Raw genomic sequence first — 27,768 nt, 5'->3', positions numbered from 1 at the left:
CAGATGGTAACCAATGGCAATCGGTGAGTTTGCCAAACCCCACAGAACAAATATAACAGGTCGATCGGAGCTTAACCTAAAAAGGGCTTTAGAAGAGGGTGTCCTCTACGCTGGTCATTCAGCGGTCAAGTTTATGCTCCATATGGGACCCCCTTTCCTCAAGCTGTATCAGAAGCTGAAGAATACAGTGCTGGATCTGGCAGTCTGAGTGGAAGGGAGGCAGCAATGGTGGGCAAACCAGTGCCTGACAGCTGCCGGTGGTGCTAGCGATGATGTTGTTTTCTGGAGGCTGCAGCTGGCTGGTGGAATCAGGTGAGGCTGGAGGCAGCGGCAGCTGCTTCAGCCCCCTCACTTCCACCACCACCAGCCAAAGGTATCCTATTGGATTGTCCCCAGTCCCTGCTGCCACATCCGGTCTGCTATCTCTTGCCATGTTGGAACAGGTGGTGGACTAGCAGGAGTAGCTATATCAAAAACTAAAAGAAAAAAGACAAATTGTAAACCATGCTCTGTGCAAACACTTCTTTAAAAGTAAATAGTAGCACTATAGCAGTACATTTCTGGTCCCCTCGGGCCATTGGAATTTGATATGATTAGGAGAGTCACAGGTCCAATTTTACCCACACATGCCTCACATAAAAAAGCAATGACTGGCATCACCTGTTTCCAGCGGGACTCTCTGCCCCACAAGCCTTTGCTGCACAGTGCTCCCCCAGGAGGGAGGAGCAAGCCCGCACCAAAGCGCCAAAAGGCGTGCGATACCACCGCAGCGCGGGACCCAGCATCACCTGTTTCCAGCGGGACTCCCTGTCCCACTAGCATCTGCTGCATAGTGCTCCTCCCAGGAGGGAGAAGCAAGCCTGCACTGGAGCGCCTAAAGGCGCACAACACCACCGCAGCATGGGATGTGCGCGGTTGGCGCCCGGGCAAAGCCCGGGCCAAGGGCGGGCCCGTCCATGCCTGTCAGAGCCATAAAGAGACAGGGCAGATTTGGCTTGGTACACCGGGACTGAAGCGTTATTCTCATGGACAAGGTACTGTTCTGGCGTTATTGTCTTCGCATCTGCTTTGACTCTGCAAAAACTGTTGGGCTAAACGCCATTTGCAAATTGTTGCTGATTTGTGTAAATCTCTTTTAGCACGAGCATTATCTTGCAGTGATGGGGAAAAGAAAGTCCATGGAAGGGGGGAAGTGGGGGGTAATGAAGGGTTGGGGGAAAAACTCATAAAGGGAAAAAGACAAAGAAGGCATTCAAGCATCCAGCTAGTAACTGTGTACTGGATTGTATTGATACACTCATAGAGGAATGTGAGGACCTGTTAGTAAGTGAGTCAAACCCGCAAGTGATGACAGATAAGCCCCCGTCTAGTGCAGTTCAACCCCCAGGGATAGCTCAAAAACTCATCCTGTTATCCCTAATATATTCCACAAACGCAAAATGTGCTCCAAGGAGAATACAGATGGGAGTGGCATACATTCTGGCAGGGAGGAATCTCTCTGATGCCGACCTAGGGGTCAATCAGGATGGCGGATGGGCAAAGTCGGAGACCACAGGGGTGGAGGTCCCTTGCCTCGAATTAGGATGCATCCGCCAAAGTGGCTGAAAGCACCGCCCGCCGCAATGCTAAAAATGCATGTTGTGCGTTTCAATGCACAACATGACAGGCACCGCGCGGTGCCTGCCATGTTGTATTTTGAAATGCAGGGGGTACCACAGGTACCCCCCATGTGCACCCCCACCACCCACTTCACCCTGGGGGCCCGCAACGGGCCCCCAAAGCAAAGATTGTATTCCTTTTTGTGGCGGCATTGCCCACAGCACATCCTAATATGGCTGGCGGTGTCTGATAGACACCGCCACCATATTAGACCTTTTCCGCCATGGTCGCAAGACGACCGTGGCGGGAAAACGGTGGACGGTCTTCCCGTCCGCCGCGGCCCCCCCACCATTGTAATATGGCGGGGGTAATAGGTGGCGGACGGGCACGGATGGCAGACGGATCGCCACCGCCTGCATGGCGGTGGCGATCCGTCCGCCATCCTAATCGCCCCCCTAATTCCTACCGATGTGGATGGCCACTATCATACATTAATCGATCCTATAGTTATCACTACAAATAGATACAATGTGCTATCATGTACTGAGGTGGAGGAAATTTCCCAATGCATGGAACTCCCAATCGAAAAAAATAAAGAACAGGACGAAAAACAGGTTATAAATCATACCCCAGATGCACCGATTACTCTTGCAGTCCACTCGCTCGTACCGAACTTGGGTCTCTGAAGATAATGATGGAGAAACTAACATCTATGATTACTCTCCTAAATCAAGGAAGGTCTCCTAGTTTCACCTGTTCTACATGCAGTGCTCACGTTCATTGTAACCAACCACCAGTCCAGGTAAAAACATCTGTCCCTAGCAGTAGGGACATGCAGGAAAAAATGACCCTCCCACATAGCTAGGTGGCCAACCAAATTAATCCCTGCACAGCGATTCCCCGTATAAGTAAGGTATTGTTGAAAACCAGAATCACTGCCAACCCTCTACGTAATGACACATTTAGGATGCAGATACAGCCACAGGGGAGTAAGATTACAAAAATTGGTATACCCTCTTCTAACCAACAAGCAATGAGTGGAGGGTAGGGGGATGATCGGGGGGAAAGCGATCACAACAAGCTACAAAGAAATCTGTGAATTTTTATGGTGAATGTGCCGAAGTTAGGGCATAACAAAATAGAAAATGTAGATTCACTGACTAATAAGGCTATTCACTGGAAGTGGCACGTAAGGGACTGCCGTTCGGTAATAAATGATGACATTATAACAGCGCGCAGGCTCACTTCCCCTACAAACCCTCTAGACTGTAAAGAATTAACCCTTGTGAGTGAGGCATTAGTTAAAAACCTACTAGCACTAGAATACAGAACGTGTTCACCTGACCATTCAGCTATCCAATCCTCTCCACTCTCCACTCTGGAATGCAGCGATTGACTGACTGAAGTACCTAGCTCTCAAATTGGCAGTGTTGAGGATTTGTTATCATCTATAGAAAAGGGTAAAGGGAGTTGGACTTGCGGAAACTCAGACTTGTCAAACATGTTAACCCAGAGCTAATCCTTGCAACTAGAACAGATCCTGTGCACACGCACGTATAGTTGATAGTCCAAGTATAGGGACTAAGTTTTCTACTGATACAGATTAAATGCTTGAAGAAAGAAACGTAAAATGTCAAGTTTCATGTGAATAAAGTTTCTATAAGTCAAAAGGTGGGCAGTACAGTAAGGAAGTAGCCAGCCGACACGTGTTTCGTCACACCGTGAAGGAGGTGTAACTCATCAGGGCTGTAGGGCTACAAGGTAGGAAGAATCGTGTCGATAAGGAGCGGTGGAGAAACGACCCCGTCCGCATGTGCGATAAGGCGATAAAACGCCAAGGGTAGGTTGCTGGGTCAGGCAAGGGTAGCAGGGCCAAAGGCGTCCTGGGGAAGTGGCTGAGCGTGGAAAAGCAACGCACACGTAAGTGCGTCTATCTGTGAGGAGACGGCATCCGGGTGCTGTCTCCTCGCAGATAGATGCACAGTTTTATCGCCTTATCGCACATGCGGACGGGGTCGTTTCTCCGCCGCTCCTTATCGACACGATTCTTCCTACCTTGTAGCCCTACAGCCCTGATGAGTTACACCTCCTTCACGGTGTGACGAAACAGGTGTCGGCTGGCTACTTCCTTACTGTACTGCCCACCTTTTGACTTATAAAAACATTATTCACACGAAACTTGACATTTTACGCTCCTTTCTTCAAGCATGTAATCTGTATCAGTAGAAAACGTAGTCCCTTTACTTGGACTATCAACCATACGTGCGTGTGCACAGGATCTGTTCTCATTCCAGTAGGTCTAGGCTTGCCTGGATCATTTCAGGGGCCTTTTTCCGGAAGGGTTTGTGTTCTCGCGTCCTGTTTTGCACCGCGTGCCTACTGCACACCGATCTCAGCGACAATATCATACTGCTCAGAGCGCCACTACTTCCTACTCTCTAACACAAACCCTGTCTCCTACCGAAATTCATCCTTGCAACTACCTGAAACTGTGTGCCCGGTAGGGTATCCAATAGAGCCAGTATGCAGTAGCTATGCCTTTGATAGGGACACTCTGGTATCATGGAACATTGCAGGAGTTAGTTTCAAATTTTCATCACCAGAATGGCTTACTTTTATTCATGCATTTGATATCTGTTGTTTCCAAGAAACCTGGCTCTTAACTCCGCTACATCGGGTAGGCTATCTAAACTACTATGTGCCAGCAATAAAAGGGGGTAAAGCCCGTCCCTCGGGGCGATTGACTATATGGGTACGACAAGTCCTAGGTATTAGTATCAGGAACTATTTTCCAATAGTATTGACTTCCAAGTAGTGAGATGAACCCTGGGATTATTAGGCAAAGTTGATATTTATAATATCTATGTGAGGGGCACTAGAGGGGGTAGGTCTCAAGTTTTAGCGGCTTTAGATGACCTCCTCGAACTACACTCACTAGATAGTTATATAATCGTACCGGGTGATGTCAACTCAACATTTGAACCACTTATCTGTGATGAATGGCTCTCCATTGAAGAGGAAGATGCTAAGTGGGGAATACCAAAATTAGAGCTTGCCCCAATAAAGAAATGGACAGAGGTCGCTATCCAAATAATTTCCATTTGTCTAGAAAAGGGGCTAAGGGCTCTGAATGGTAGAACCTCTCTTGATAGATTGGGGTCTAATACATTCAGTAACGGATTTAGTACAAGTAGAATTGATTTTATACTTGTGAGTCTGGAACTCTGGCATACCATTAATGATATGGAAGTAAGGGTTCGACTCGAAAGCGACCACAACCCCATTTGTGTGTCTTCTAGCTGGTGGCGGTCACCAAAACCGTCCAGTAGAGAGTTAGATTTACACATGCATGACGTTGTCCCCACCAATGACATGAGATGACTGAAGTGGTCGGCCATAGTGGAAAAACCAGGAGTTCTAGAATTGTTGGCTAAGGATGTTGATAATGCTATATCAATGCTGGTTAGTGCAGGTCATACCAGTTCAGGTCTTGAGACTGTTACAAGGTCCCATGACAGTCTTTTTTCTCAAATGAAAGCATATTTTATTAAACCAAACAAATCCAGAAAGGTGATACACCAGAAATCCAGTGGCTGGTATAACACTAATTGCAGGCAGTCAAGAGTTCTCTTAGGTAACGCGATTAGAGGTGGCGAACCATTTGCAGTACGTGCAGCTAGGCAGGCATATAAAAAATCCATGTCTATAGCCAAACGTCTGTGGGATGATAAAAGATGGCAGGATCTCAAGGAGGCTAGCACAAAGAAAGATAGTAAACAATACTGGAATATCATAAAGTGGGGCAGGGTGGGCATCCCAGACCAACCACAAAATCATGTCACACAAGAAGACTGAGTCACACATTTTGAGCCTCAATATAAATGTAGCCCACTTGAGTCAACTGTGGTAGGTTTAAGTCACGTGTTTTACGAAGAAGAGGCTTTTAACATTAGGGATGTAGAGAAAGCATTTAGAGCTGTGGTATGTGGGAGAGCACCCGGTCAAGATGGAATCCCAGCTGATGTGTTCCTCCACCATAAATCCAGATGGTGAAAGTACATAATTTTACTGGTTAATGCGATTGCACAGGTAGCCCCTATACCAGCTTCGTGAAAATGAGTGGACATAATCCCTGTGTACAAAAAAGGTGACACGTCTCTCCCGGGAAACCCATTAGCCTGATTGACTCTGCACAAAAAATGCTAGGGAGACTGATACTTACCAAAATACAGGAGTGGGTTGAGGAGTGTGATATAATGTCACCATTGCAAGCTGGTTTTCGTGCAGCCACAAGTACCATCGACCAGGTGTTCCGTTTTGTACTATCACATTGGGAAGTGGTGGTCTTGGGCAAAGGCAGCTTGTATGCTGCCTTAGTCGACCTAAAAAACGCTTTTGATCTTGTTCCCCACTCAAGCCTCTGGGCAACTTTACATGAACTTGGCCTACCCATTGACTTATTGACTCTCTTAATGAGACTACCTGAGGGTAATTACGCGAAGATAAGATGGGGCTCCCAGGGACAAGTGACTAGTTCTTTTCCCGTGGAGCGGGGGGTTCGCCAGGGTTACGTTAAGGCGCCAACCTTGCTCGCTGTGTTTATTAATAGTGTAGTTCACTGTATGTCCCGTGCGAATACTGATGCCCCGATTTTAGCTGGAACTAGAATCCCGATTTTAATGTTCGCAGATGACACGTTGATAATCTTGAAGACTCCGATTGGGCTACAGAAAGCTCTGAATATATTTGAGGAATTCTGTACCACGCGGGGTCTCAAAGTCAACGTGTCGAAAACTAACTTTATGACTTTTAATCAACATAAACTTTTTAAAGGTGGTATTACAATGAACAATCGTTCTCTGGAGCAAGTTAAGGAGTTCATTTATCTGGGGGTGAATATTCAGAATGATCTCAAGTGGAATCATCAGATTGATATGGCCACCTTAAAACATAAGCAACTCTCGGGGGCTTTACGACTAGAGCATAATACGTCCTTCATGAAACCCATTAGTCCGGTGCTTCAGGTATATGACAGTAAAGTAGTTAGCTCAGCATTATATGGTGTAGAGTTATGGGGTCTAGGCAACATATCAAATATTATCCTGTCAGAAAATAAGTTTCTTCGGGGTATTACCAACCTTCCACAAAGCACACCATTGTGCCCGTTGGGTAGACAGACAAAATATAGATTTTTTAATATCAACCTACAATAATATCAATGTTTTAATATCGAAGGGACAGCATATAGAAGGTAAGTAATAGTTAATCGAAGGGACAGAATATCAAAGGTAAGTAATATCGATTTTGTTAATATCGATGTAAGTAATATTGATGTTACTAATATCAATGTTAGTTATATCGATGTTACTAATATCGATTTTTATATGATTTTTATGTATATTATTATGTATTTAATATGTATTTTATTATTTTTTTATGTCATTTAAGTAAATTGTGTATTTTAGTACAGTAGCGGGTTGTGGGTTCATAGGGGAACAGGATGGGAAGTAATTTAATCATACTAAATTAATTATTAATTTTTAGGAATTCTAAATTAATTTTAATTAATTGGTAATTCATTTTTATTAATTGGTAATATATTTTAATTAATTGATTAATTGATAATTATGTTCTGTAGCTGGTTTGGGTTTATAGGGGAATAGGGTGGGAAGTAATTTAAATGTAATTGAGTAATTCTTTATTTTCATTATTTGTGTTTGCTAATTATAATATTGTTAATTAATTAATAATTGTTAATTAATTTTTATGAATTGGTAATTCATTTTTATTAATTGATTAATTGATAATTATGTTAAGTGTATTATTTTATTATTGGCGTTTGTTGTGCATTTATAGGGGAATAGTGTGTAAAGTAATTGACATGTAAGTAAGTAGTTATTAAATGTATCGTTATGTATTAATAATTAATTTATTGGATATTAATTATTCATTGGTATTTATGTTTTTAATGATTATTTATTGGTATTTGTAGTAGTTTAGATTTATTTAATAATTAATTTATTACATATTTTTAAATATTAATTTATTTATAAGTATGTTATTTTTAACTTCAACGCTATCCAACACTTTCCCTACTGTTGCACTCTCTGGATTTGGAATAGTAATTTGTACCCCTACGCTATCCAACACTTACCCTACTGTTGCACTCTCTGGAGTGGGAATAGTAATTTTTACCCCTACGCTATCCAACACTTTCCCTACTGTTGCACTCTCTGGATTGGGAATGGTAATTTTTACCCCTCCACTATCCAAAACTTTCCCTACTGTTGCACTCTCTGGAGTAGGAATAGTAAATTTTACCCCTACGCTATCCAACACTTTCCCTACTGTTGCAGTCTCTGGAGTAGGAATAGTAATTTTTACCCCTACGCTATCCAACACTTTCCCTACTATTGCACTCTCTGGAGTTGGAATAGTAATTTTTACCCCTACGCTATCCAACACTTTCCCTACTGTTGCACTCTTTGGAGTGGGAAAAGTAATTTTTACCCCTACGCTATCCAACATTTTCCTTACTGTTGTTTTTTTTGGAGTTGTAGTAGTATTTTATTCCCTCTGTTATTTAATATTTTTTGATTGTTTTAGTTAATGTAGGATTTAATAAATTTTTTAAATATTACAAATAAATGTAATTTTTTTAATTTGTTTTGTAAAATTATTTAATTTTTATTTATGTTAATATTTTATGTGTATAGATGAATTTGTAATTTATAATATGTATAATTATTTATAAGTTATTAAAATAATTATTAAAATTGATTATTAAGTATCTATATCACATATTATATGTATATGTTTAATTAATTTTCATTACATTTTGTACATTACTTATTCATTTTAAACATTATAAAATATTGTAAACTATGTTTATTATATTTTTAAGTATTATTTACATATTTGTTTAATTAAAAATACAATATTTAAAAAAAAACAATATTTTTGACATCGAGATCTTTTTTGATATTTTTGTACTTACCATGTTGTAGATAGGATGTCGATATTGTTGACAATGATATTTTTGCTCCGAATTTTTTGTAGGTCGATATTTTGTCTTTCTATATTTTGTCAGACATTCTGCCCGTTGTGCTATGATCTTGGGAAATACCCCCTTTCTGATATTGTAAAGCTACGTGTTGTGTTATATTGGCGTAGACTGTGGACTACGCCTGAATTGGCACCATACGCTGCTGGGTTTGCAGATGTAGGAAAAATCTGAAACTTTCCATAAAATTGCCTGGCTTCGAAGTATTAAGGACATCCTAGCTAAAATCGGTATGTTGATGCTTTAGGAGGACCCCGCCACAGAATGCTTTCCCTCAATAAAGGTTTTGAAAGCTAGGTATTGGGAAATGGTCGTACTTAACAAATTAACAGCTAGTGACTCCTCCTCATTATCAGGAAGATTCCTGGATTTTAAACTTACCCTGTGTTTGGAACCAAATTGGGATTCTATCATCAAACCACTGGGCAGGAAGCTGTTTTTTAGTTGAGAGTAGGCTCCCTGCCCCTAGGGTCTTTTACATCAAGGTGGTACAAAACTGGTGATAGTAGGTGCCCCAGCTGTCAGGCATGTAATGAATCAGCTGCACATATGCTATTTATTTGCCCAGCTTATGACGTGCCACAAAGGGTTTGGCTAAGCCGTATATGTAAGACCAGGGGGACAAAAAGTAGTATAGTAGCGGAAAGAATCCTATGCACCAATACCACACCCCCTACTTCTATAGCAGTTGCAAAATATCTCAGGTGGATGTGGATAATCAGGACGAAATCAAGCACTGATTAAATTGTGCTTGCAATGATGAATTCAAACACTTTCCAGAACATGTGATCATACTGTTGCTGCATTAACTCTTACCTACAGTGTTTCCTGAACCGAGACTTTATGTGCTGGGATTGGTCTAATAGCTACAGTGATTGCTCCAGTAAATAATGAATTATTGTTATATCTAATGATGTATATAATTGTTCACTGTCAAATAAGCTTATTTTAGTACTTCGTCATGGTCTCTTTTAAAATGTATCTATATGTATATAAATGTTTTTATGTGCTTTTATGACTATTTTTCGAATAAAGCTTGTTTGATTGGAAAAGAATTAGGGCTGAAAAACATAACACCGGATTAAAAAACAAGTGATTTCTTTTCTTTTAAAGGCTCTCCTAGTAAAAACTAAAAGAACACTTAGGGGCTCATTAAGATATCAGGTGGATCGCCACCGCCCGCATGGCGGTGGCGATCCACCCGCAAAAAAACCACTGCCTGCATAAGAATTCCCTCGCCACATTACCATAGCGGGGGGACCCCGGCGGACGGGAAGACCTTCCGCCGGTTTTCCGCCAGTAGGCAATCCGCCCCATTACGTACCGGGTGGAAAAGCAGTTTATATGGTGGCGGTGTCTGATAGACACCGCCATCCATATTAGTATGCAGGCGGGGTGTTGCCTTTCTGTGGCGGCAAAGGCTGTTTTCACCACTGGGGGCCCATAGCAGGCCCCCAGAGATTCTGGGGGTTGAGGGGTGCACATGGGGGGTACCTATGGTACCCCCTGCAGTTCCATGCACAACATGGCAGGCATCGTGCGGTGCCTGCCACGTTGTGCATGGAACTGCATGAGAGCACCCCCCGCCGCAATGTCAAGAATGCAGGATGCGCCCGCCAGTGTGGCAGGCGCATCCTAATGTCACCAACGGGACCCCTGCACCAATGGCGGGCGGTCCCGTTCCACGAAAGGATGGCAGGCGGACACAGTCTACCCACCATCCTAATGACCCCCTAAGTGTAGAAAAATACAAATAAATGACCTCCTATTAATGAGTAAGGCATTATGCACAATGGAGTACAAGTTGTTGTGCTAAATTAATGGAGGCATGCTAGCCAGTGTGGCAGGGACTTTGCTACTCTCTGCAGCCTGTAGGTGGGGCACCTGTAATGGACAATTAGCTTACTTTTATTCCAATGGCTCTGCCCTTCTCCAAATGCCTTTTGATTCTACTCTGACTCCAAAGAGGCAGATGAGTAATAAATAATGTACTACATCACAAATGTCACCCCCCCTGATATTGCCGCTACAACCACTACAACTTTAACCACTATCTCCACAGCAAGCCTAGTGGTTAGGGATTTGAGTCCCCAGCACTCCACCGACCCCCCTGTTACTGTGAAGAATCTGCCCACACAGGGCCACTCAGCAGCTATCCACCCATCTGTGGAACTATCAAATAGCTTTTCAGCATTGGAGATTCAGAGCACAGATCGGGAAGACGCCTCTATTGCGATTTCAGTGAAAGTGCTGGAATTTCAATCTCGGCCTCAGATGCTTGGAACCCCTGAGCCACTCCAGCAGTCTTCTTTGTTATCCTAGCCGTCCTCCCCGTCTGCCCAGTCTGCAACTGGGCCTGCAGGTACATCTGGGTCTCCTGGGTCACTGGCTGATATCTTGTTAAGTTTGAGAGATGATATTGGTAGGAGGTTCACGGTCTCAGAGGCCAATCAGGCAGCTATTCAGGCCTCCTGTGAGGTGCTTGCTCAGAAAGTAGAGGAGGTTTCAAAAAGAACGGATGCCATTGAGGCAGAACTACCAAAAATTAAGGATGCTTTGAATGGGTCTGTGGCTTCAATGAGTAAAATGGCCAAGCAAAATCAGGACTTGAAAGACGACATAGAGCGGCTGGAAAATCATTCCAGGAAGAATAACCTGAAAATTTTAAATGTACCGGAAGATCTGGAAGGGAGCGATATTAAGAACTTTGTCGTCTCCCTTCTGAAAGCTACTATTCTGAAAGACTCTGAAGATGTAGGCCTGGACTTGAGCATGGACATTCAGAGGGTACATCGTGATCCATTTAGGAGGGTTCAAGGAAGAGAGCGTCCTAGAAAAATTCTTGTGAACTTCCTAACGTATACCACTAAGGAGAGGATCTTGTCTCTCGCTCTGAAAGCTGGTCAGTTAAAGTGCAGCTCTTTTTCAACTGGTTTCTCTTTCTCAATTCATTCAGATGTCTGTCATATCACCGCCAATAAGCAGTGGGAACTGGGGAAGAGAATGACGATACTGAATACGCTGGGAGCCAAGTCCCAATTGAGATTTCCCGCGTCATTGCGCATCATGTGGAATAATCACATGTATAGCATGAGACATCTTGATGAAGTCGATTCCTTAATAGAGAAAATTAAGGAGGAATGCGGGGGTGGAAGCAGTGGTGGAAGTGGATGTGTCAGTAAGGTGTAATCAGCGGGTATAACCAGTATAGGGCCCGCTCGACATAGAATATTGAAAAGAAAAAAGAAGAAGGGAAAAGGATAACATAAGGTGGATAAAACAAAATAGGGCGAGTTGATTTGGAAATAGTAAGTGGAAGTATGCTGTGCAGGAAAGAAGTCAGTCTATTAAACTTAGCAGTATTTGTTTACAACTACATCTGGGGTGCTTCTGCCCAAGGGCATATGCCCGGGAAAAAAGGGAGGGTTCCCCTTGGGTGTAGATGGTTGAAGGGGGTCGCGGGGGGAGGGCGGGTGGTTGTCAGGGGGAGCACGGGTGGGGCTGCAGTGGGAAAAAATCTACAAACAAAATTCCTCTTTTTCACGATAAGCTTAAGTGTAAATGCCTCTCTAGTCTGTCTAACTTTGGAGGGAAACCTGGTATAGAATGACATCTAATTACATAAAATTCCTATCTTGGAACGTTAATGGACTGCGATGCCCCCGAAGACAGAGGTTAATTATGAAACATCTGGAGCAATCCTCTGCACAGGTTATCCTGCTACAAGAAACCCACTTGAGTTATCTTGAATCTAGAGTTACTTTTAGTAAATATAAGTGGGTGGCGAGCTTCTGTTGCTCAGACCAAACAATACACAGTAAGGGTGTAGCGGTTCTGTTTAGATCTAACCTAGGAAGCACCATAAAGGCTACGTTAACTGATCAATCTGGGCGGTGGATCTTGGTGCAGGTAGTGATAGGGGGAGTGGAACTCGCCATAGTGTCCTACTATGGCCCTAACATCGACGATCCGACATATCTTCTTAGAGTACAGGCCAAACTTGCAGAAGTCACTGTCCCAATAATAATTGGTGGGGACATTAATGTCCTCCTTAATCCCTCTAAAGATAGGTCTAACCGTAGCCGGTATATGGCAGCTCAGCGTACACGTCGGACGATGATTAACCTGATGCACAAGATTGGGTTAGTAGACCTATGGAGTTCGAAGAAGGATGGTGAACCAGGTTTCACTTTTTTTAGTAAAAAGTATGGCCACTCTTCTAGATTAGATTACATTCTTACAGATATGTCATCTTTAGAGTATTTGGTAGATATCTCTATCCTGCCTTCTATTTTATCCGACCATGCCCCAATAACTTTTTTGTATCAAAGTGGGAATCCGAAAGTTGCCCCAAGGTGGACTCTGAAAAGGGCAATGTTATTAAATGAGGAGTTAAGAAGATTCATCAAAATATCGACTGTGGAGTACTTCACCTAGAATTTGGGTTCAACATCCCTTGAGTTTGTTTAGGATGCGTTTAAGGCCCATATCCGGTGAGTGCTTCATAGTTGGATATGCTCCAAAAACAGGGAAGAGATGTCAGAATTTAAGAAGGTGGAGAAGGAGGTATCCAGGCTAGAAAAGGCAAGATCCAGCTGCTTACCTGATCAATTGCCACAAATTCTTAAGGATTTGGAGCACCATCACTTGGCATTTAGGGATAAATTAGATCAAAAACTGAGGGCCCAATGGGCAGTTCATAAAATGGAAAATTATGAATATGGCGAAAAGGCAGGAGCCACCCTTGCACGGAAGATCAAAGCCGATAGAGCGAGGAACAACATCAACAAGCTATATATGGATGAGAGTAGTAAGACATCTTGTCTTCAGGAAGATATGCAGAGGTGCGTTCTGTACTTATTTTCAAAGCTATATAAGGAAGACAGGGCCCCTCCCACAGATTCAATCCATGATTGGCTTAAAACCAAAGTGTTATCTAGTTTGTCAAGGGAAGGCCGGGACCTGCTAGAAGCCCCAATTTCTGACAAAGAAATAAAAAGCTGTCTTAAGAAGATTAAAAATAATAAGGTGGCAGGGACAGATGCACTTCCGGGGGAGGTGTATAAGATTTTGGAAGATGCGATAGTGCCTAGACTCAGAGAGTTGTTTAATTTTATCTATAGCCCTGAAGGCAGGATCCCCCCGTCATGGAAGGAAGCAATAATAGTGCTAATTCTGAAGCCTGGTATAGACCCCCTCCGAGCCGACTCGTATAGACCAATATCCCTCCTGAATGCAGATTATAAGATCTATACTAGCATTCTGGCAGGGAGGTTGGCAAGTGTAGCGCCCTAATTGATTAATGAAGACCAAAAGGGCTTCCTGCTGGGACGGTACATTCAGGAGCAAACCTTATAGTTAATTGGGAGTATTGATCTGGCGGTGGCACGGTCGGAACCCTTGGCGGTGGCTGCCTATGAAGCCGCCAAGGCATTTGATCGTGTTAATTGGTTGATTCTCTGGGAGACCTTATAAGTAATGGGCTTCGGTCCTCTGTTTATCAATACACTTATTAGATGGTATGTGGGGGCCTCCGCTGTTATTCTTCTTAATGGCTTATTGACACCAAGTTTTAGTATTGAAAGGGGAAAACGACAGGGGTGTCCTATTTCACCCCTGCTGTTCAACATCTATATTGAGCCCCTGGCTCAAGCCTTGAGATTTGACGAACAGATCACCCCATTTCAGATATCTGACTATAAGTGTAAGCTGGCCCTTTACTCTGATGACCTGCTGGTATACACCAACAACCCAGCAGAGGTGTTCCCCAGGGTGGAGGACACCTTGGTTGAGTTTGGCCTTTACTCTGGATACTCGGTCAATCCATCTAAGACTGAGATTATGTGTTGGGGCGTTGAGGGCTATTCTGGGAGGCACTGTGGGGAGTTTAAGTTTAAGTATTTGGGGCTCCCAATCATACTTTGGATTTTGCCCCAAAATGTTCCAGGAAAGTCTAGTGGGACAGCCCCAAACAGATACTTCAACTTTGCCAGTATAACCATTTTGACCAGGTTAATCTGCCGAAGATAGAAAGGGGGAGATTCTGCCATTTCAAGAAGAGATGATGGATTTCTTTAGACACTTTCTTCAAGTTAGTCTGCCTTCTTTCTAGTCCTTCCGGCTCTAATTGGGGGAAGATCTTGAATGCCATGGTCTATTTTGAGGGAGGCAATATGGGGTTTTTATATAAATTTGGAGCTCCCAGATTTTTCAAAAAGGTATGATTAAAAGTAATAAGGTCCGCTCTCATAATATGGCAAAATTTGAAGAAGAAGTGGGGAATTAGATATTACTCTGATTTAGCCCCTATTTGGGACTCCCCAGGGCTGCCCGCCTGCCTGAATGATATCTTGGCTATCCCTATAAGGAGGACGGGAATTACTACCTGGTCCGATTTGATATCCTCGGATGGAGTTCATCCATGGGAGATGTTAAAGGGGAAAATAGGGGACAATTTCTCCCGCTTCAAATATTTGCAAATATGTTCCTGGTTTGCTGCTGAGAGTGACCTTATAGGTGGAAACTGGGAGATCGAAAACACACTTCAAAATGTAAACCCCATAAAAAAGGAGGTAGGGCTGTGGTACAGGGCTTTAATCGATGCAGAGGTTCTAGATCTCCCCCCTCCCTACACAGTATGGAATTCCTCAATCCTGGAAAATGCCTCTGCCGATTTGTTTCTCTCTTCCCTTCATAATCTATATAAATACGTTAAGTCAGCTTCTTTAAAGAAAAATCATTTCTTTGTGGTAAATAGATTATACTATACACCACAGAAGATTGCTAGGTTTGCTCCAAATTCAGCTCCAAAGTGCCCGAGGTGTGGTCTGAGGGAGGCCGACGACTTACATATGTTTTTTGAATGTGTACACCTAAAGGTCTTCTGGGAGAATGTTGAGGGGGCATTGGAGGGACTTTTTAAAGTTAAAATCAGTCTTACTTTGTCTTTAGTTGTTTTTGGTATTGAAAATGACCCTACAAATCAACTGTCTAATAAATCAATTGGGTTACTTCTCTGCTTGATATTAGTGGCCCGCAGAGAGATCTGCAGGTTGTGGAAAGACCCCGAGCCTCCGCTCTATGAGATCTAGCTGAGAGCAGTATTGAGTATGGCGAGACTGGCCCAAGGGGAGGGGAACATCTGGGTACCATTAACTAGCTGGGGTACAGAAATGAGGTTGGTATCACTTCCTACGGTCCAATGATTACACCAAGCGTCGCACAAAAGAAGCTGGCCTGGTCAGCCTAACAGCGAATGCAAGAGCATGGATCCAGGGCGCCTAGCTTGGTAGTTGATCCTTATGCGAAAATTGCAGATGCTTAAGGTGAAATGAGGACAAAAAAAAGAAAAAAGAAAACGACCAGCAGAGGTCAGTAAAATACTAGAATCCCTTTAGCATTCTCTAGATTCCAGTCCATAGAAATTGTCTTCCACCAGCACCCGTAGACAATAATATTTTTTTCAAATCTTGTATTTTCAGTGATATAACCACCGAAGGCCCTGATTTTATATAAAAAACAGAGCTTTGGAATATACCATTTTCAACTGAAAGGCAATATTTCTCCCCATGTGTTCCCATACCTGGGGTGGCACGCAGTTTGGTACTTACTTTCCCTCTATGTTAAAGAACAGTAGATGTTTCACCACCCAGCCTAATGTGCTGCATAGCTAAGTACATATAAGGTCCCAAAGGCGTGACCGATTGCATTGCAAATGCTTGTTAGTATTTATTATGAGCTTTTGTTCGCTGAGTTGCAGATAGAAGAGTCATAAGGACTTGACCACCTCTGTAGCTGCTAAAGCAGATGGGGTCATGAATCACAATACTCTTGCAGTGAGTATAAAAGTAATTGTCAAAAGCAATCAGTGTGACTTGCCACCACCCATCCCTGCCGCCACTGTGTTTCCCCCTCCAAACACCTGCAGACTGGCGATGGTACCCAGCACTGGTGGTCTTTATGGCTAAAAAAAATATTACACATTTTTAGATGCCAGCTAAGACTCAGGTACGTCCGACATCGGTCAGGAGCCGTAACCGTCCGACCTGCTGTCTTCGGTTACGGCCCTGCAAGTATGATGCGACCTAACCCTGTTAAGTCGCATTCGTATGCTTCACAATGGAAGCATGCATTCTGAGCGGAAGGCATGCCTGCATTGTGTACAGCAGGGATGCAGTTCATCCCTGCACCCTGTGGCCGGCACCCCAAGGTGCCTGCCACCAGGTGCAGGGATCAACAGAGGGGACCTCATACTTTCCTGCGATGCTGCACTGTCATGGAAACTGCTGATATACTGTATCAATAAATAATGTATAGCACACCATGGGGGGGTCAACCATGACCGTGACCACTCTCTAGTTCTAACTGTTTGAGAATGAGCAAAAAAAAGAAAGCCTGCTCATCAAACATGCAGGATGAATAATGCTAGCTTTCTTGGGCCTGCAATCTTCACAGTAAGTACCAAAAATCTGTTCTCTTAGTTTTACACTACAACAAGATCTCTAGGGGAGAATGAAAGCTTACTGAAAAAGCATAGGAAAACTACATACTAGTACAGACAGGAGGAAGTCAGCTAGAAAAACATGAAATATAGAAAAAAAAGGATAATGCAAGGATAACAAGAAGTTAATATACATTCAATAGGGGAGCTAAAAAAAGAGACGGTATTAAAAGAGGCAACATTTAAATCATTCTAATAGTGGGCAGAGGTAAAAGTTGATGAAATAATGATAATGCCAGGACTTGCTGAGAACAACAGAAATATCAGCCGCGATATTGGTGGTGGCATCCCTGGCTGCATGACCCATCTCAGAACTATCCCTCTTCTTGCACTTAAGTTCTGATGTAAGAAATAAAGAAGATAAAAAAATAGGTTAGTGGTACAGTTAATCTCCCCAAAGATATTTTGACAGGAAAACACAGTAACATTGTACTTTTCTATATCAGATCGTCTATAGTACTAGTGTCTATCGAGTTGACCATCCTATTCATTGGAAGCCTTATTCCATATTTCCTAAACCTAAACTACATTTGGACTAGTGCATTGCAACAAATGATCTTTCATTCTCATCTCATTCTCATTTCTCAACCCTTTGGTGAGCCAACTCAGTCTCCCTTTTTTCAGTGTATTGATGCATACTACACATCACTTTCACTGTGTGATTGATTGAGATTTGTCAAGCTACATAAAGAAAGTGAAAGAGAATGCTAACTTACTGAAATCACTATCTTAGTGACAGAACAGAGGAGTCTGCAAGACTTCTTCTTCAATATTTGACCAAGCTAGCACTGACGAGTACCAAATTGGTGAAAGTGCCAAGGACTAGAAGAGCAACATCAGGGGGAAGAGCTTTTAGCACCGCAGCAGCACAGCTTTGGAATAGCCTTCCCATGGACCTCAGGCAGATGGAAGATCTGCTGCAGTTTAGAAAGAAAATAAAGACTTGCCTTTACCACAGAGTATAATATCAGTCCTTATTTGCCTCTAATGCAGCGTGGCTGTTCTCTTTTGTATTTATGTTGGTAGATTACATGTTTCTCAGCGCCAGGATACCTGTTGGGTCACAGTGCGCTTCATGAGTACAGATAACATTAACATAACATTAACATTAGGTAGCTTTGAGCACCTTACTAGCAACTGGGTCACATAATTTTCATAATGTAAACGTAACTTACCTCTGAGGGTCAGCAGCATGCTATTTGATATTTCTTTTAGCATTGTAGAACATAAACACAACAAATAATTACTCACAGGGGCCTCAATCTCAATGCGTCAACTGCTGGTGGGTGCCCTGGACTTGAGTGTTGTGGCGCACATACCAGCACACCCTCCCCCAACACAAGACAATAAATAAGAAAAGGAAAGAAAAAAGGAAAAACTATGTAAAATACACAAACACAAAGACACACACTGATATAAGAAAAGAAAATGACAGGTGGATGAGTCAGGTAGAGGGAAAATTGAAAAGATTAAGGGTGGATTAAAAACCATGCACAGACCAGAAAACAAAATGTGAACCTTGTGGGGCCGGCCGTTAATGTACAGTTTCCAGTGCAAGAATGTCAAAAACATAGTGCGAACAGGCACGTTTAGCCACTCTGCCCATCCATGGAATTCCGTGGAATTGCGCAGAGTTTTTGGGCTACTCCGCAGATTTTCACATAGCAGAACTCTGTGAGTTCTGTCCAGGCCTAAACAGGTGTTACCATACTGAAGACATACTGATGCACATAACTTGGGAATGCCACTTAATTGAGCACTGCTGAGAGCTCATTTACCGGTCCCTGGAAAAGTCCTTGGGCAACACATTCCCTTAGAACACAAGGTTACTCTGCTGGGCATCAATGAAGAATAGGAAGCTTTGTTTGTTGCCCCTTCTTTAGTAGGTGCAGGGCTTCTTGTAGTTAAGTGAGATATAATAAAAAAAGTGGAGATATAAAGAGGCCCCAACGAGGGCGGGCTGGGTTAGGGATATGGACCAGTGCTCCATTGCAGAAGAAGCAGTTTATAGGCCACAATACTGTAATGCCAAATTCTTACGGATCTGGGGGTCAATGGGTAATCATTATGGACATTTGGGTGGGCAGGGGAATCCTAACTAGTCCTCACGCTCCAGTGGGGAATAGGACCATGGCAGAAAGACCTGTGTGTGGGAAGTTTGGTCTGTGCTGCTATGATTGGAAATATGATATTTGAATTGCAATGTAAGTTCATTGAGATGTGGTTTTTGGTGAAAAGCTAATAAAAATATTTATATAAAAAGACAGTCCCTGGGACTGTGTTTCTGATGAGGTCTGTATCTTTTTTTAAAAGGCAATGAATTAGTCAATGGAAGAGATAACCTTTTTTATCAACTAGTAAACATAATATACCCCACCTACTCCCTTCGGTTTTTTCCCATATTAATATAACTCACAAATACGCTTGTATTTTACCAACATTGGATTCCACTACTTTCAGGAACATGGTCACCAGCAAAAAGCATGTGGAAATATGCCCAGGAAGTGGGCCAGAATTTAGCCAAACATGCATACAACTGTGAAGTAACACTGCTTTTCCTATGTTAGTCCCCATACCAGATATGAACATGTACAATTACTATGTGAAGGCACCATCGTCTGTATTACCATGTCTTATTGTAATCGGGCCTATTGTGTCTCTGATTTGGAGATTCTTTGGAATGAGAAGGTAGTGTTTTCTAAAGCAACTAATCTCTTTGCTTTTATTCAGCAGTGCGACCTATTACAATTACATATAAAGGAATGTTAAAGTTAAAACTGTGAATAATAATTTAGTATTATAGCTCTAAATATAACCTTTGTTTTTCATGCAGGTCAGCCGAGTGCCTGATGGAAGAGGACGAGCACGCAGTAGAGTATGAACAACCCTCTCTGTTTTTGGTGCTCTTCATTAGATGAACCTTTTTTTCTATTTTTGTTTGTTTGAAATGATGAATTATCCACTAGTATAGAACCTTACGCAGTCCAGGTGCCTGTGTACAACAGGAATGATTACACTCTAAGAGCATGCATGTTCCCTGAGCCTATGCACTACATGAGTGTAATTCAACTCCAGGATCTTGACTACTCCAGAAATATATATTGTTCAGAAGGGCATTCACGAAGAACCTTTGTGTGTACCCTAAAATAGAACACTTCTTCTGAGCATGCATACCTGGTGGGTATGCACACTGTCTGTGCACCCCATACAGTTTAATGTAGATCTATGTGCGCTTTCAGCAGACCACTTCCTCAGGAGACTTTGTTAATCCCTAAGTGTGTGCTTTTCATGAGCACTTGTATACCACAAGCATGGGAACGTGGGAGAATGTCTGTCAAAACAGTATTGCATGTTAATTTCAAGGGTTTCCCCACCTAAAGAACTTGCATTTTCTTTGTACAACTGGGGACGTTTACTTCTAGAATCGAAGAGCCTTATTTAGAGTTTGGGGGGCTGCATACTCCATCAAAACTTGCATTACAATGGACGGGACAACTGGCATGTCTGTGATGGAGTACTCAGTCCACCAAACTCTAAATAAGGCACTGGGAGCTGAGGGGAATGCTTGTAGATGCCTTTGCAGCTATAACTGGTTCACATTATGATCAACAATACACTAGCTTACAAAGCTGCAAGTAGAATACAAATGATACCTTGGTAAGTATCTCGGTTAATTATATAAAACACTTCAATCATTCAAAAGGAGTTCTTGAATAATTTAATTTAAGCAGTTTTATAACGCGCTCTATTACTACCAGAGTATCCTGGCGCGAGAAAAAGAGAAGAACAAGCATGTGGCCAAAAAAGACAGAAAGTGGTCAGAGAACTAAAACGCAGATCTAAAAAGGTGCGTTTTCAAAGCTTTCTTAAAAGGGACAAAGTTCTGCATCGATCTCAAGAACAGCGGCAGAGTGTTCCAGGCTGAAGCTGCCAGGACGGCAATTGACTGGCCGCCAAGGCGAGCGCGCCGAAAGCGGGGTATCTTCAGAAAATTCCCATCCGCTGAACGTAAAGATCGAGTAGGAATATACCGGCTGAATCTTTTTTTCAGGTAAGCAGGCCCAAGATCGTTAACTGCTTTGAATGCAAATGTTAGGATTTTAAAAGTAATCCTTTGAGACACCGGCAGCCAGTGTAATTCCTTCAGATGACTGCGTACGCTCTCTCTGCTAGGCACATTGCACAAAAGTCTTGCCGTCGCATTTTGGATGATCTGTAATCTGGCGACAAGATAAGGGAAGAACTTTCGCATGGCCCTAAGGGATCCGAAGCACACCCCGGTAAGTTTTTGTATGTGTGCCTCGAATCTCAGATCCTCTCCAAACCAAACTCCCAGGTTCTTAGCCGGGATGGTAACTGAGCTTGGCAGGGGAAAATCTGAGGGCCACAGTAGTTCTCTGAAATTAGGTGGAAAATGTCCATACAGTAGAATTTCAGTTTTGTCTTCGTTGCATTTCAATTGAGCTGCAGCCAACCAATTAAAAACCGAAGAAAGACAAGACCGAATGACCTCCGTGTTGAGTGCTGTATCAGGCCATGTAAATAATAACTGCGTATCATCTGCATACGCGATAATTTTGGCCCCCATTTGTTCCGCCAGCACTATAAGCGGAGTAAGGTACACATTAAAAAGTAGGGGGCTCAAAGTAGACCCCTGGGGGACCCCTGTAATAAGTGGCTTAACCGAAGAGGAAAAAGGGGGAACCCAAACCTGCTGAGACCTGTCGGACAGAAAAGATTTCACCCATTCTAATGCAGACCCCAGCACCCCAATCTCAGCCAATCTAGTCAGAAGAAGTGGGTGCGGGACAGTGTCAAATGCGGCAGAGAGGTCCAATAAAATTAGAGCTGCTCTGCCGCCACTGTCCAAACACTGCCTGATTGCCTCCGTGATCTCCACCAGAGCTGACTCCATGCTATGTGCTGCACGAAAGCCCGACTGGGCAGGATGGAGGGCCTCCGAGGATTCCACAAAGGCATTCAGCTGACGAAAGGCAAGTTTCTCTCCAATTTTAGCCATGGCTGGAAGCAGGGAAATGGGTCTGTAGTTGCCCGGTAAATCAGGGTCAGCCCCCGTCTTCTTCAAAAGGGGAAGAAGCTTTGCCTGTTTCCATTCCAAGGGCACCTCAGAAGTATTAAAAGAAAGGCCAATTATTTGCGCAGCCTCCGATGCCACTGATTCAGCAGCTGCCGCCAACACCCGAGCTGGACATATATCATCAGGGGCACCAGATCTCAGAGACTTAATCACAGACAGGGTGTCATCCACTGAGGGGGGGGGGGGTAAATCTGTCCATGATATGAATAGGTGGTACTATAGGTCTAATAATATCACCAATCCTATTCTCGCCCGTAACCACTCTAAGACTTTGCTGTATAATAGCAATTTTTGTTAGGAAAAACAAGGAGAGATTCTCACACCATTCGGTAGAAGGCTTCACCGCAATTTGTTCGGCGCAAGGAGAGAGAAAGCTCCTGACAATGGAAAAGATTTCCCGACTATTGTTATTAGCCATCTCAATTCTTCTGGCGAAATATTCCGATTTAGCCTGTTTAATGCTAGCATAATACTCCCTCTGAGCTGTACGGAAAACTACCTTGGCTTGGGGGCAATACGCTGTCCGCCACACTCGCTCCAGTTTCTTACAAGCAAGCTTAAGTATTCGTAATTGAGGCGAATACCAAGTCTGCGAGGGGGTCGACCTATCTCTAGCTGATTTAGACCCTTTCGATGAGGCGGAGATCCCCGCTCTCAGCCACCCGTCGAACGCCTTAAGGGCCGAATCCAATTCCGTACCCAGGCTAGGTCTATTTTGATCAAGCCAGGCAATAAAATTGCCTACATTGATCTTCGGGGGGAGCATGTTCCGACCAGACTTGGGCATTTCTTTCATGGCCGACCAAGTAAATCTAATCAGCCCATGATCAGTCCAAGTCAAAGTTTGAGGAACATCTACCTTCAAAGGAAAGTTGGAACATATAACATCTAGAGTGTGCCCCCCCAAATGAGTGGGGAAGGACACCCATTGGGTTAATGAAGCCATGTCAAAGGAGTCAAGTAAAATCTTACTTTCCTGAAGAGCAGGGCAATCAACGTGGATGTTAAGGTCACCAAGCAAAAGAAAACGTGAAAACCTCACTGCTCGGGGAACCAAAGTCTCCAGAAGGGCTTTAAGAAAAGGGCCTGAAGGGCCTGGCGGTCGATAGATGAGAGAGCCACCCAGTGTAAAATGAGGGGACAAAATTAAAGAGAAATTCATAACCTCCCCCTCCGCTATAGCATCCGTATTTTCAATATTTATGACCCAAGCCTCCCTGAAGATAACGGCAACACCACCTCCTCTGCCACTGGCTCTATCTTTCCTCCGTATTTTAAACCCTCTGGGAATGGCCAGTTCAATATCGGGAGCACAAGAGCTGTTAAGCCATGTTTCTGTAATAAACAGCAGGTCCAATGAACCCTCTTCCAAGAGAGAAAAAATTTCTGCAGTGTGTTTACACATTGAGCGGGCATTAATTAAAGCAGCCGAGATAGACCCTAGGTCTAAAGTAGGATCCGATGGAGTAATCTCGTTAATACTGCATGAAAAACCACAAGCAGAGCAAGGGTTAAGATTAGCAGGATCTATTTTAACACAGGATAATCCCACAACAGGCGGCGGGCGCAACGCCAGCAGACTCGATCGAGTAAACCCAATCACGGTATTGTCAGTCCTCCCCCTCTGTAAGGTAGCCCGTCTTGCGTTCGCCGCGTCCGAGGCGCGGACGGGCGCAGACGGGCTAACCTTTGGCGCACCTTCGGCGCGCCTAATGCGCGACCGCTGCGCGCTGATGAAGGCATACTAAATTTATACCGAGTCCTCTCTCCCCCAGCTAGAACGCTGCCACCAGTTCTGCTGGAGAGAAGGACTACTTGTAAGATGGCCGCCAACCCTCGCCACGACCGGAGCACCAGCCGAGGTGAGAGGGGCCAGGAGAGGCTTTAGAGAGCAAGTGAAGGATTTAAAATACCCCCGCAATAGTCCTGCACAACAAAAAAGATTAACAGAGTAAAATGCACCAAGTTTTAAAAAAACGATCTTTGCATGATTAAATTCATTCAATAGCTTTTTCATATATGTACTGTTCGAAATTATGGCCACAAGCAAAGCGGAGGAAAAAGGGAGCTGCCACCACCAAATGGACTGGATAGGATCACTGTAATCATATCATGTATTTGAATCAGTAAGAAAACATATTAAATGGCCAGAACTGTCACCCTCACAATACATTTTAGTTGTCCCTTCTTGAGGACCCAGTAGAAAGGGAAGTTATGGATTAGGTGAAAGTTGATAATCAGAGGCTGTAGTGTTACATAGCACAATTACGGCAAACAAAATGCTTTGCTGTATTCATTAACTGGTGTGGAAGTGGGGCATGCACTAATTCCACTCGTAATATTACTGTGCATGTACGAAAACTGTGAAGTAACTGCAAACAAGTCCTGTGTAGTACAGAGAAGAGTAAATCGTCTTCCTGGCAAATCAGTGGGCTTGGACACAGAATCATGCACCTAAGATGTATCAACACAGTATCATCCTGATCCCCGTCCAAACCACCAAGGACACAGAAGGGGATGTAGTGTGGTCACTCCACTACTTACAAAGCACCTTGATCAATCCAGTGCCATCCACCTTCCTCATCCCCCATTAGTTTGCGTCTTGGCATTGAGCAGCCAGTAGGGATTATTTTACAACCTGGAGCTAGAGGTGCTGTGTGAGGAGGTGGTTGCACACAATACTGCTAAAGGCCTTCACAGACAAGGTAATTGTGGAGCTCACCTATCTCCTCGAGGTGGGCGATGTAAAAAACCTGAAATGGCCTCGCATGGTGATAGCAGCACACCACTGCTGGAGAGCCAGGCCACAGTTGGGGGTTATCTGTTGAAATGAACTTCAGACACTAGAACAAGTTCTTAGGAGACTTGAAAATGTCAGCCACTGGGGTGTCTATGTCTTTGTGGAGGGCGGATCTTGAACATGTAGGCCACTGGAGCGATCATATTTCTTTACACAACCGGAAGACGCATGGCAGTGGCTAGAGGAGCGCCCCCGCAAGCAAGCAAGGTTGTACACAGTTCCCCTGGGGTTAGACAGGTAATAAGGTCTCTCTCCCAGTTAGCTGAGAGTCAGCAAGAGGGTGTGAAATGCTAGAAGGTCAGCAAGTTCCTTGACGGAACTAAGGAAGCCTCACACAACTGATGAGCTGGATGACATGTCTCATTCAGCCTACTTGAGATGTTGTTTAAATCATCGGCTTCCTGCTCCTACGTCGGGCCGGCGCTGCAATGCCCGACGGGTGACAACAAGTGTCACTCTTTTGCGGAGGTCTTTTGTTCCTTGCCGTGATATGTAGAAACTTGTGAGGCTTAAAAAAGTGAGGTAGTGAGCAAAAGGTGAATAATTTAAAAAAAGTTGGATAGTCCACGAGGGAACCTTTATTCATGTGGCTAGCCACTTTGTTAAAAAGTGCAGGGAGGGGTACAGAGGACCAACGTAACTATTAGTGTGGCCTCATATCAACCCTCCACTTGGTCAACATGTTTCATGCCCAGCAGGGCAATTCTTCAGGACCGAAAAAAGTGCTCATATAAACCTAATGTGCCCAAAAGGTGAGCTACAGGCTATTGATAATACAACCTGAGAGGTCTAGGTCTAAAGCTGGCGAGGAATACTGCATCACCGTCAGATCCTTAGGAGCCCAATGGCAGTCTGCGCGGCTAGTTCCTGTGGGGACTGCGCTAGGGACCTAGCCCTTAGCGGCGGGGAGATTGCGCCGATATCACCTACCCCCACACAGACGGCGTGTGCTACACGCGGAACAGCCCCCCCCGTTGACAAGACTTGCGACAGAGGCTCGGAGGGCATCGGATGCTGGAAAACCCATGGAAAACTCGAGGGGATTGCCAAAGCCACAGAGACTGAGGCAGACGCGTGGCAGTAGGACAGTGATGACTACCCCCTATCCTGTAAAAGCATCAGTGCGGAGGAGACGGTGAAGCTCGGCCTCCCTGGACCATGGCCGGCTGTCGGGTTCCAGGTTTCACTGTCTTGCTGGGAACGCACGGTCGGAGGAGGAGGAGGAGCCAGATGGTACTTCTTCGGAAGGTGATGACGCGGAAGGACAATCTCTACATCCCTTGGTGGTGGCGATCAACGCTTTGGAACAGGACCCGGTGGAGGAAGCGGGGGCTTCGCAAGGGGACCAACTGGACTCTAATTTGTGAACATGGGACGAGATGGGCTGATCGACTATGGACTCAGTGGCCGGGGAGCACGCAAGTTGGACAACCCCTTACAATTTGCTTGATTCTCTGGTCTAATTTTCTTTATTGTCTGAATTTGCTTGCAAGTATGCATATGTAGGTTTCTTGGGTAACGGTTTCTGAGCGGATTTCTTGGGGGTCAGATTGGGTGGGCGACAGATCTCCTACACCTGGAAGGCCTAATCTCTGTCTTAAGATGGTGTTGGGACTGGAGGGGAGAGGGAGGTGGGGTGGGGAGGATGCGAGGGGAAAGCTACTCTTTTCTTGGGATTGGGTGGGAGAGCGGATCTAGACGAGTCAACATTGAAGTTGGGGATGTTTGTTGGGGGGTTTGTTTCAACATGTCATGATTGGGACCGTCATTCCCGCTTGGGCTCCCGGAGCTTTACTCCCTCTGCAATTGGGAGTTCTGCGGTATGATGCCCTGTACATCACTAAGTAGTCATGAGACGGAGGTCCAGACTAGAGGGGGGACTACAATACTCACCTGGAACGTGAATGGGCTGGGCAACAAAGTTAAAAGGGGTTTGGTACAAGCCTATGTGAAACGAGTGGGGCCTGATATTGTCCTGTTGCAGGAGACGCACCTCCGAGGCAACAAATGTGGTTTCCTGGCTAGGGGTCCCTACAGAGTACTGGCGCATGCGGGGTATACAATGGGTTCCAGGGGGGTTGCCATCCTGATTAAGAAGACTCCTCCCTTTGTGGTTGCACAGACTTGGACGGACCCTCTAGGGACTTATGAGGGGGTGCGGGGAACTTGGGGACGACAGGAGCTTACTAATATTTCCATTTATGCGCCGCCAAAACTACAGACCAGGACACTGTCGGGTATCACAGACATTTTACTGACCACATCGGAGACCTTGCAGGTGGTGGGGGGACTTTAATGATGTTATGTCCTCTGCACAAGATAGGTCAGGAGGTAGACCTAGGGACGTACTCCGACTCCCTGGTCCGAACTGTCTCCACCCTGGGTTTAACGGACGTATGGAGGTGGCTACATCCAGACGATAGCATCTACTCGTATTTCTTGGGAGCCCATAAGGTGTATTCCAGACTAGACTACATTTTTATGTCCAGGCAGGCGCTATGTGTGGAGGATATGGCGGAGTATCAAGCAAGGGGTATGTCGGACCACTCGCCTCTCCTGACATGGGTACGGGGGCGACAGGCACGGGGGGACAACAAACTGGCGACTAACAGCTTGGGATATACAGAATAAGGATCTACTGAAGGGCCTAAGAGCGGATGTGAAGGTCTACATAGCTGAAAACGAGGGCTCGGTCTCGTATGGGGTAG

At 44.3% G+C, this 27,768-nt stretch overlaps 1 protein-coding gene across 1 annotated transcript in view; it reads left to right on the top strand.

Annotated features, from left to right (window-relative positions):
• The window catches only part of LOC144782986 (uncharacterized), a 606,463-nt gene that overhangs the window by 142,955 nt on the left and 435,740 nt on the right, over nt 1–27,768 (top strand). The window contains exon 3 of the mRNA XM_078662199.1: nt 19,996–20,037. Coding sequence (XP_078518325.1) covers nt 19,996–20,037 — 42 coding nt within the window. The remainder of the gene's footprint in view (nt 1–19,995; nt 20,038–27,768) is intronic.

This window comes from Lissotriton helveticus, chromosome 9 (genome assembly GCF_964261635.1).
Source record: "Lissotriton helveticus chromosome 9, aLisHel1.1, whole genome shotgun sequence".
Taxonomy (NCBI): domain Eukaryota; kingdom Metazoa; phylum Chordata; class Amphibia; order Caudata; family Salamandridae; genus Lissotriton; species Lissotriton helveticus.
Note: the sequence above shows the minus strand (reverse complement) of the source record. Positions and strands in the feature narration are given on the sequence as shown.